This window comes from Triticum aestivum, chromosome 6B, assembly GCF_018294505.1.
Source record: "Triticum aestivum cultivar Chinese Spring chromosome 6B, IWGSC CS RefSeq v2.1, whole genome shotgun sequence".
Taxonomy (NCBI): Eukaryota; Viridiplantae; Streptophyta; class Magnoliopsida; order Poales; family Poaceae; genus Triticum; species Triticum aestivum.
In genome coordinates this window covers 121694096-121705054 of record NC_057810.1, presented here as the reverse complement: position 1 = coordinate 121705054, position 10959 = coordinate 121694096, and the positions used below count along the sequence as shown (strand labels likewise).

At 44.0% G+C, this 10959-nt stretch overlaps 1 protein-coding gene across 1 annotated transcript; it reads left to right on the top strand.

Moving 5' to 3' along the window:
* Positions 1-4555: 4555 nt before the first annotated feature.
* Positions 4556-8574, top strand: LOC543158 (probable ATP synthase 24 kDa subunit, mitochondrial). The gene is made up of 7 exons (XM_044555357.1): positions 4556-4804; positions 5588-5675; positions 6237-6381; positions 6934-7044; positions 7150-7296; positions 7841-7963; positions 8206-8574. The coding sequence occupies exons 1-7, from the start codon at positions 4766-4768 to the stop codon at positions 8267-8269; spliced, it is 717 nt and encodes a 238-aa protein (XP_044411292.1). The 5' UTR covers positions 4556-4765; the 3' UTR covers positions 8270-8574.
* Positions 8575-10959: the final 2385 nt, after the last annotated feature.

Genomic DNA, 10959 nt, shown 5'->3' with positions numbered 1-10959 from the left:
GCAGTCCTTTATCCTATTCATGACCAGGAGGAATCTGGCCCAGTAATGATGTACTGTTTTAGCGGGCTCTTGCCGGATTTTGGATAGATCGCTTATGTTTGGGTGGGTGGGTGGAGTTAAATTCCGAACTCCGTCCGATCTAAGACTCAGGGGCCAAGAAGCTTCCGAACTTGGAAGCTTGGGTTCTTGGAAGTTGTCCGATGAATCTAGCCCGCTGCCTGACTTTAAGTTCAGGGCTTGAGTGGTGTTCTCCCCTCCGCGGGAATCCGACATGGAGGGGTCAGGAATTCGGACATAGCTAGTCCTTAGGATAGAAGAAGGGTCGCCATATTGTTCCTCTACCACAGCAACGTGGTGGGTAGCCTGGGGAGAGTTAATCTCTCTTAGATCGGTTTTAGGCCCAATCTGGTCATAGTCTGTAGCGACTCCCAGGGCGGTGATGCGATCCAAGAGCTCGTTTAAGGAGGAGAGCTCCATCGGATCTAACTGCTCGGCGAGTTCCGAGTTGACGTGAAGATTGCTTTTGATGACCCGAGAAGTCATCATCGGCGCGGCGGCCGAACAGGCGGTCATAAGAAAACTACCTAGCCGGAGAGTTTGGCCGATGGCCAAAGCTCCTTTAGCAACGGTGCCGTCTTTAAAGACGGGATGAGGCATCCTTCCTGATGGCGACCGCACAGAGGAACTCTCAATGAAAGCACCAATGTCGGTGTCAAAACTGGTGGATCTCGGGTAGGGGGTCCCGAACTGTGCGTCTAGGCGGATGGTAACAGGAGACAAGGGACACGATGTTTTTACCCAGGTTTGGGCCCTCTCGATGGAGGTAAAACCCTACTCCTGCTTGATTAATATTGATGATATGTGTAGTACAATAGTAGATCTACCACGAGATCAAAGAGGCTAAACCCTAGAAGCTAGCCTATGGTATGATTGTTGTTCGTCCTACGGACTAAAACCCTCCGGTTTATATAGACACCGGAGAGGGTTAGGGTTACACAGAGTCGATTACAATGGTAGGAGATCTACATATCCGTATCACCAAGCTTGCCTTCCACGCCAAGGAAAGTCCCATCCGGACACGGGACGAAGTCTTCAATCTTGTATCTTCATAGTCCAGGAGTCCGGCCAACGGTGATAGTTCGGCTATCTGGACACCCCCTAATCTAGGACTCCCTCAGTCCTCCTCATAAGTTCTTCGTTTCCCCATGTCAACCCTCAGCCAGCTGCCATATTGTGGTACCTCGGCTTTCTTCAGTTTCATAGAACATTCTTTCTCTCCATGTCCTAGGATTCCACATGTATAGCAAAAATCTGGCAGGTACTCATACTCAAACGGACACCATGATTTCTGCTACTTCTTGAGCTTGTGTTGGATTTTCCCTTGAAGAGGAAAGGGTGATGCAGCAAAGTAGAGATACATATTTCCCTTAGTTTGAGAACCAAGGTATCAATCCAGTAGGAGGCAACGCACAAATCACCGAATACCTGCACAAACAATCAAACAACTTGCACCCAACGCGATAAAGGGGTTGTCAATCCCTTCACAGTTACTTGCAAAAGTGAGATCTGATAGAGATAGATAAACTTTAAAGTAAATATTTTTGGTATTTTTGGTTTATAGATCGGAGAGTAAAAGATTACAAAATAGTAGATCGAAAACTTATATGATGGAAAATAGAAACTTGTATGATGGAAAAATAGACCAGGGGGCCATAGGTTTCACTAGAGGCTTCTCTCGAGATAACAAATAATACGGTGGGTGAACAAATTACTGCCGAGCAATTAATAAAAAAGCGCAAAGTTATGGCGATATCTAAGGCAATGATCATGAATATAGGCATCACGTCCGTGTCAAGTAGACCGAAACGATTCTATATCTACTACTATTACTCCACACATCGACCGCTATCCAGCATGCATCTAGAGTATTAAGTCCATAAAGAACGGAGTAATGCATCAAGTAAGATAACATGATGTAGAGGAATTAACTCAAGCTATATGATGAAAACCCCATCTTTTTATCCTCGATGGCAACAATACAATACGTGCCTTGCTGCCCCTACTGTCACTTGGAAAGGACACCGCAAGATTGAACCCAAAGCTAAGCACTTCTCCCATTGCAAGAAACACCAATCTAGTTGGCCAAACCAAACCAATATTTTGAAGAGAATTACAAAGATATCAAATCATGCATAAAAGAATCCAGAGGAGATTCTAATTATATTCATAGATAAGCTGATCATAAACCCATAATTCATCAGATCTCGGCAAATACAGCGCAAAAAAGTATTACATCGAATAGATCTCCAAGAACATCAAGGAGAACATGGTATTGAGAATCAAAGAGAGAGAATAAGTCATCTAGCTACTAGCTATGGACCCGTATGTCTGTGGTAAACTACTCACGCTTCATCGGAAGGGCAATGGTGTTGATGTAGAAGCCCTCCGTGAACGGATCCCCCTCCGGCAGGGTGCCGGAAAAGGTCCCTAGATGGTATCTCATGGGTACAGAAGGTTGTGGTAGTGGAAAAGTATTTTTGTGGATGCCTTTGGTGGTTTGGGGATATATGGGAATATATAGGCGAAAGAATTAGGCCAGGAGGTGCACGAGGGGCCCACAAGGGTGTGGGCGCGCCCTACCCCCTAGGCACGCCCTCCATCCTTGTGGCAGCCTCGTGGCTCCTCCGACTTCATCTCCAAGTCTCCTGGTTCTCTTCTCGTCCAAGAAAAATCATCGCGGAAGTTTTTATTCCATTTGGACTCCGTTTGGTATTCCTTTTCTGCGGAACTCAGAAACATGGAAAAAACAGGAATTGGCACTGGGCTCTAGGTTAATAGGTTAGTCCCAAAAATAATATAAAATAGCATATTAATGCATATAAAACATCCAAAATAGATAATATAATAGCATGAAACAATAAAAAATTATAGATACGTTGGAGACGTATCAATTTCTCCTCCTCCCCCAACGTCTTCTTTCCACAAAGCACCAGCTTGCTTATCCCCCCCCCCTCTTCCTCCTCTTCCTCATCCAGAGTAAAAGCCCTCATGAGCGGCTTGGCTATAGGAATGCGGACTTTTTATCCGAAGATACTTTCCCACTGCTTGCCCATCAGCGCCCCTGTCCAGCTCCACAAACTGACTCATCGCCCCTGTCCAGCTCCACAAACTGACCCATCATCTCTCCAATCTGCTCCCCTGACTCCTCATTCATCATCCCTGGTGGAAGACGATACACCCTAACCCAGATCGGAACGTCCTTGAACTCATATCTATCTATCCTTCTGCTCGGTGCGTAGTCCTCCATGACAATCAAATCTATATCAAATATCCACGGCCCATCCTCTAAGGCCTTTCTCTTTCCCGACCCCTGCTTGAAGGTGAACAAAAATATATTGTCTTCCAAATCCTTGCACTCAATACCTTTAATCGGACACCATGCTTTCCCCAATGCCTGTACAACAGCCTTTGGGTGTGCCAGTTTCTCAGACAAGATCTTCCCTATTGCCTGCGGAGCATCTCCTTTCCCTTTTTCCCTCGCCGCCACCTGCAGCTTGACCCCCTTCCTTTCTTGCTCGGACAACTTCAAGTTCCTCAGCATCCCTGCAACTTTCTCCATGGCTACACTCCTCCGAGACAGCCCCACTGCCCAGCACACGCAGACCAGATCTGAAGGACCCGAGGATGGTGTCCTACATTCTCACCCCACGAGCCCTAGTCCCCGACGGGAGGCTTGATGGTGGTAGGATTCAGGCCTGACCGATTCGAGAAGCTGCGTCAGCCAGAGGAAAGAGACACAGGGTGGGGATCCAGGCACCTGAAGGCGGAGGCGGCGTTGTGGCGGCAGATCGAAACGGGAATGGGAACGAGAAGGGGGGAAACCCCAGTCACCTCTGGAATCGCCGGAACATAACGCCCAACTGGCACTAGTGTGGGACAGACCTTGGCTATGTGTAGCCTAAAGCATTTTTTGACACCAACTGTTACGTATCTTTTGGAGATGCTCTAAGTGAGAAGTAAGTTTTCTTTAGGCTAGTGAGAAGTGAGTATTTTTTTGAGGGGTTAGTGAAAAGTAAGTAGTGAGAACTATCCGGTAAATATTTTTGAGGAAAAGAACTATCCAGTCAAATGCCAGATTTTTTTTGAGACAAACTCGCAAAGCCTTTATTATCCCGTCATAATGTTTACATGGACGAAAGAAATATTTCCCGGTTGACCTAACCAAACATGGCGGCCAACCTGAAGAATAAGTGCATGCTTTGCGAGGTTGTGAGCTTTAAAATTAAAACTCCTAAATTCATGAACTACGTTACAAAAACGAAACTCTGAAGATCTATCTATAATTTCTTTGATCACCGACCCATATACCACGGATGTGCCCTTGCTCACGTCAAATGCCAGATGTCACGCCTCGAGCAAGGCCCGGGAAAGAGAATGTTTTTTTTTTCGAACTAAGAAGGAGAGCAGTCAGTGGTCGTGCCAAGCCCACGAACGGACGACGGACCCGGCCCACTGCGCACGGGGGAGAAGGCGGGTGGACCCCACGCACCCGGCCCGCGCTTTGAGATCCGAGCGCGCGGGTTCGTGCGCGATCGGACGGCGGGGCGAGGTCCTGGAGGCCACACAAAGCGCACCCAAGGCGCCGCCCCCATTTCTCCTCCACCTCCCATCCCCATCTCGCTCTCGCGGCCGAGAGATCGAATCGGAGAAGAAGAAGGAGCGGAGAGGCCTCTGCTGCCCTAGCTCCGCCGCCCCCGCACCAGCCATGGCGCTCGCCGCTCGCCTCGTATCCCGCTCCCGCCAGGTCCGTCCGCGCGCCCGGCACCCTCCATCCCTCCCTCCCCGCCTGTAACCCTAGTAGCTTTTCGGTAGATCTGATCCGGCGTGCGTGCGTCGCCGCCCGTCTGATTCGGTCTGCCCGGGATCTCGGTCGCGCCGGTGAGATTTTTAGTCGCTCGTCTATCGGGGTGTTGGGAGTGATTGGGGTCTCCGAGTACGATGCTCTTCGATTTGGTCGGATCGATTGATTCGTTGCCGTGGGATCCTCTCGGTTAGGAGGGGAACCGTCGCAGGTTGCGGGGCAGAGGGGATTGGAGACGGGCCGGCCAGGGAACAGCTCTAGATCTTTCTGCGCCAATGCAATTCCCCATTTCGGCTCCCCCCCTTATCCGTAGTCATGTGTCTTCATACCGACCGAAGGAAGTCATCTAGACTGCCATGTTGCATCCTCTGAAATAGAAATGCTAATAACCATGGCTGCGTCCTCTTAGTCTCCTGTTTCCTGAGCTGTGCATGTCCTCTGCTGGTGTGTGGATGGTGGTTTTCTCGTTAAACTTTAGTTTCGTCTTGTCCGAGATGTGCAGGTCTTTTGGCTCATCTGTGCATGGTGATTTATCTTTGAGCTTGAGACCATAACAGTGTAGACTGGCACTGGTTTTGTTTAATCTGGACGCTGTTGTGTTTAAGACTGTTAGTCTCTTTAGTTGTAGAGTGGAGCTATTTGATGTCAGAACATTTTGTTTATGATATCTCTGTCAAATTCACACTCTCTGTACGCTGATCAGTTTGTTGCTTAATGTTCGTTCAGTTATATTCTGTCCAAGCTGCTTTGGCCAATGGAGGTCTCACTCAAGTCCGCTCATTTGCCAAGGAGGCAGCTCCTGTCAGCGGAGACGGTATGCATTTTAATCTTTTGCTGCATTTGTGTGAAATGAACATCTTGGTATTGTATGCATAGGTATTCTGTGCATGTTCTGTAATGGTGTTAGTTCTGAAAAAAGTACTTTCAAATTATAACTGATCTAGTTTTGATGCAAGAATTCACATCAAGATTTGAACTTGTTGTGATCGGCACTGTTTCCTGGCTTGCTTTGATATTTTAATCGGTGACTGCTGAGTGATGCTACATCATTAAATATTACTTTGTGACAAGACTGAAATGAAGCATGCAGGACATGGAACTTTAACCTAATTAAATGTCGGGAGCTAACTTCTATATCTTGAATATTTATCTCATGATTAGCTGTGCCCTTAAGGATGGATCAATCAATATTATCTCTTTCCCTGAACATGCAGCGTATTCATTCATTTTGAATTTTCATCGAGTTTGTTAGTTTTGCATTTTCTTTGTTAGTTTTATGGCAACAATGTTCCTAGCACTGCTTCTGTTGTTGCAGGATTTATTTATTAAACTTATTGTGTAATAGTCCTAATTTCATTGTTCCCATGTTGTACAGACCTATTGAAGGGCATCTTTTTTGAGGTGAAGAAAAAGTTTGAGACCGCACTTGGGGTCCTTAAGAAGGAGAAGATCACGATTGACCCAGATGACCCAACAGCAGTTGCTAACTATGCCCAAGTCATGAGGACTGTAAGAGAAAAGTACGAAAATCCACAGGCTTTTGCATTGTGTGTTTCCATTATCATTGAGCTTGTTACTTCCTATTGTTTTTTCTTCACTTTTGTGCTCCGTTGCACATTGTTCTCTAGGGCCGTTGTTTTGGTACATTATTTGCTGGATTGCCCCCTCTATAATCTGGTCCTTGTTCTGCAACTAGAACTTGGATTTACTGAACCTTATTCCTATTGTGCAATATTTCAGTATCAATATGGAAACAAGCACTTGACATTTATATTACTTGCTGATTGAATAGAATTGATAAGCTTGTGAAGGTTCAATTTTTCTGGGTGTAAGATGTATTTCCCTGAAATTAAGGAAGTTTTACATGCACATATTAATGCTATCTTTGACTATAAAGCTTTGTTTTCTGCAATTAACCTGATTGATCATAAAACATTTGCTCAATGGATTCCATGTGAATCTGCCATCTCAAACAAGCACCCACATTCTATGTTTGAACTGTCTTATCTTATTTTACCTCCTTTGAGATATTGTCTATGACCTGATCGCCACTACTCATTGTCTAAATGCAGGGCAGATCTTCTTAACGATTCTCAGAGAATTAAATATACTATTGAGACTTTCACGAAGGGCATCCCTGATGCAAGGACGTACTTGGATACCCTTCAGCAACTCAGGAAAAAGTATGCCTATTACCTAATTAGCATCGGCTGTTTATCCCTATGCTCTCAGAAGTCCTTCTGCTTGACATAAATATTTACTCAATGAACGTTTCTTTTATTTCACAGGAGTGGACTTATAGATGATATGGGTATTGAGGATATGATGATGGAAGCTCTCGAGAAAGTTGAGAAGGACATTAAGAAGCCTCTTCTGAGGAGTGACAAGAAGAACATGAATCTCCTCTTGGCAGAGTTTGACAAGATAAACAAAAAGTATGTAAATATGTGCATCTTCTACTTATCATGGTAGTATCCATTTAGTTTCAATTGCAAGATAGTCATCGATAATTTCATGGAGATACATCTGCTGATGACTGGAAAATCTGGATCATCTGCAGTTGCTATTACCTTAGTAGCACTTACATTGAATGAGGTTGATATTTCCCTTGAGAAAAGAAATTCATCCCATTGTTGATTTTCATCAGGAGATGCCATTGATAATTCATGTATATGCATATGCTGATGACCTGCAAATCTGGGTCATCTGTGGTTGCTATTACCTTTTAGCAGCACTTCTTTGACATTTCTCCTGAGAAAAGGAATGCATCCCACTGTTGATTTGCTACAGTTTTTTTATTCACACTGCAAAACAGTTAAGATGATGCCATGGCCAACTGTTGTTTGTTCCTTAGTGTTGGGGATCTGGATCTGTTGCAACATCTGCTGTTTGGTCCTGTCAAGTGCATGATAGACATGTTTTATCTTGACTAGCATGTGTTTTATATGTTTCTTCTCTTGTCTTTGGAACTTGAAATAGGCTTGGCATTCGGAAGGAGGATCTTCCCAAGATTGAGGAGAATCTTGAAATGGAACTTGCCAAAGCTGAGCTGACGGAACTCAAGAAGGAAGTTGTTGAAGCAATGGAGGGTCAACTAAAGAGGTATGCCTCTTCAACTCATACACCACTATTTGCTTGAGTGGTACCTCAAATCTTTCAAGGCTTTTAATTGGAATGCTAGAAATCTCTTGAGGCAAAGTTTCAATATAAAGTTGGCTGATTATCAGTTAGCTGACTAGTAAAGCACTCAAGTCGTCATAGAGTTTCATGAATTTTATATATGCTGTCTGTATCTCTCTTCTTCTCTAACAAGTTAGCAATCCACTGACATAATTTGCCTCCAGGGAGGAGTTTAAAGATGAGGTGATGCCTGACGTCAGGAAGTTGGACATTAGAAACTTCCTCTAGGTCCCTGATTGATGATAGCCCTCAGGGCGACCGATCTGTGATTTTTCTTTTCAAGTGACGGCAGGTGCTGTAAGCCACACCGAATGGATGTTATTGTTGCTTTTTTTTGTAATAAAACTGCACCGAAAATATGACAGTCAACCGTGAGTTGGGTTGCTTGGTTACCTTCCGGCTTTGAGAGTTTTGTTTCTTCTTAGGCTGGCAACGTGAACATCAAGCGTTGCTGAATATGTGCCTGCGGCTGCTGTTGTATGTAGTAGCCACACATTATAATTATATGGGATGTTCCAGTGTCTTGTTCACCAGGTTATGAGGCTTCGGCCATGGTTTTAACTGCAGTTTCGATTTTCATTGTACATGTCATATCTGGACTTCAATTACCATTTTCATAGCTGTTGACATTCTCATAGCTAGTGCTTGGAAGTATGAACCATTGATGCAATGCTTGGAAGATCCCACTATTAATTATTGTTGTCAATATTATTCTTAAATAGAGAAACATGAAATGAAAATCCAAACTTAGAGCAAATCAATTTATTTATATTACATTCCAAAGACACATGCTAGTCTAGCTAACATGTAGCATTGCACTTAACTGCACCTGTATGGTTAGAGCATGGTTAATAATATAGCCAGCTGCAGGTTATGGGCATGTTGCCATGTTATAGCTAACGTAATAACTTTTTTTAACACAGTACGAATGCAAACACGCCAGCGAATGTAATAAGGGAAATGATTCAAATTACCCTATTGATAATAACGTCTGCATAATATGATGGCTCGGGAGCAACGAATTACCTAGACTAGTTTTCGCCGAGCAACAAATTACCTAGACTAGTTTTCGCAATTGAGCTATTGTTGCGATCCCCCCCATCGCAACAAGTGATGTGTTGCGGGATTTGGATTTGAATCCTCTCATGCTATCCCGAGCTCCCGGTCAAGCCGACACCTCCATGTGTTGCTCCGATCTCCGCCACCGCGGCTCGCCGCCGGCAAGCACGCCGACGACGTCACCTTTCCTCGTCTCCCTGTGCTCGCTCGCGACCAGTGGCCATGGTCGCTCGAGCGCGCACACCGGCCGTCGTCGCCCAGCTATGCCACTCCGGCCCAATGCTACAACGCCTCCACCACCAGCAGCATCGCATACACAACACCCCTCCTCCCTTCCCCAACAAGACCGAGCTTTTGCTCGAGGCCATGACCGCAAACAATGCAAGGCGGGACTTTCTGCAACAAGACATATGTTGCAGAAAAATTGCAACAAGAGATATGTTTCAAAAAAAATCTTAACAATATTCGGCAACAAGGCCTTTGTTGCAAAAAATATTCTTGCAGCACAACCTTTGTTACAAATATTTCTGCAACAACACATGTGCTGCAAAAGAGTTTTCGCAACCTGACTTCTGTTGCAAAAATGACAATGACGCTTGACCGGAAGATTCAGATCGCACGGCTCGTAGACCGGCAGATCCTTTTAAAATATCCACCAGCCGACGCGTAGCACGGCCCATGTAATAACCAATACGTATAATAGTTGGCTATAAGTGCTACTCCCTCAGTTCCTAAATATTTGTCTTTCTAGAGATTTCAACAAGTGAATACATACATAGCAAAATGAGTGAATCTACACTCTAAATATGTCTATATACATCCGTATGTGGTAGTCCATTTAAATTTCAAGAAAGATAAATATTTAGGAACGGAGGGAGTAATTTATTAACATTGGCTTATCTTACACTCACAAAGTTGATTGGAGCCCGTGCTACAGTCGGATGTAAATCTATAGTCCGCTTCTATCTTTTCTTCTCTCTTTCAACCCAGAAAAACATAGTATTTAAATTCTTATAATCTGCATACATCAACTTATTGTACTTGCTCTAAGTAGTTAATGTCAGCATATAATGGTTGATTTCCAACAATATGCATTTATAGCCTTTTGTTTTTTCTTGGAGATCAATATGCATTTATAGCTGATCGGTTTGTGTATGCAGTATCTTCTTTTTTATCTGTAAAATCACATTACAGATATACAGTAGATTTGCTTACCAACCTGGAAAATCTTTAAAATAGATTGGTTGTTCTTTCCTACATATCATTTTGAAATAATTGTTTAAGCATCACATTCAAACATATTTACTCACAAAAACCCTTACCAACTTTTACATTTGAACTATTTAGCATTTGTAAAAGATTTTTTGTTGACAAACCACGGTCGTCAAAGAGGGCTAACTTTTATTCATTAACAACCTAAACATTGTATCGAAAATAGTTTCTCCAAGGGAAAGGAGATTGCTTCAAAGGCCATTTTGAAGTCACGAGCAAAGTAATTTGTTTGAGAAGGCTCTCTTAGGTAGAGCATGAACAAAAGTGATTCTCGGACCTAGGACTCGGGAGCACTTTGAACGAGCTGAGACAAGAAGTAATGTCATAATTTAACAAGAAGATTCCTTGCTTCCGCAGCGTCGACCAAAGTCTTGCAATCAGAATAGAAGGAAGAAAATCTCCAACCCAATGCCTTGGTTGCTGAGGTAGCAAGTAAGACCATCGCTTCAACCTGCAAAACATATTGCACATTCGTTGTTGTCACTTGAATGAATATGGTGTGCTTGGTGAGTGTATTGTTGAGATATGCTTCGAGGAGGCTTCATTCTCAACCATCGAAAGTTTGCGTCCACATATGCTAGAGTACT

Coding starts and splice junctions, on each gene's coding strand:
- LOC543158 (XM_044555357.1), top strand. CDS start 4,766: ATGGCGCTCGCCGCTCGCCTCGTATCCCGCTCCCGCCAG. Junction 7,045..7,149: donor CTTCAGCAACTCAGGAAAAA/GTATGCCTATTA, acceptor TTTATTTCACAG/GAGTGGACTTATAGATGATA. Junction 7,297..7,840: donor TTTGACAAGATAAACAAAAA/GTATGTAAATAT, acceptor AACTTGAAATAG/GCTTGGCATTCGGAAGGAGG.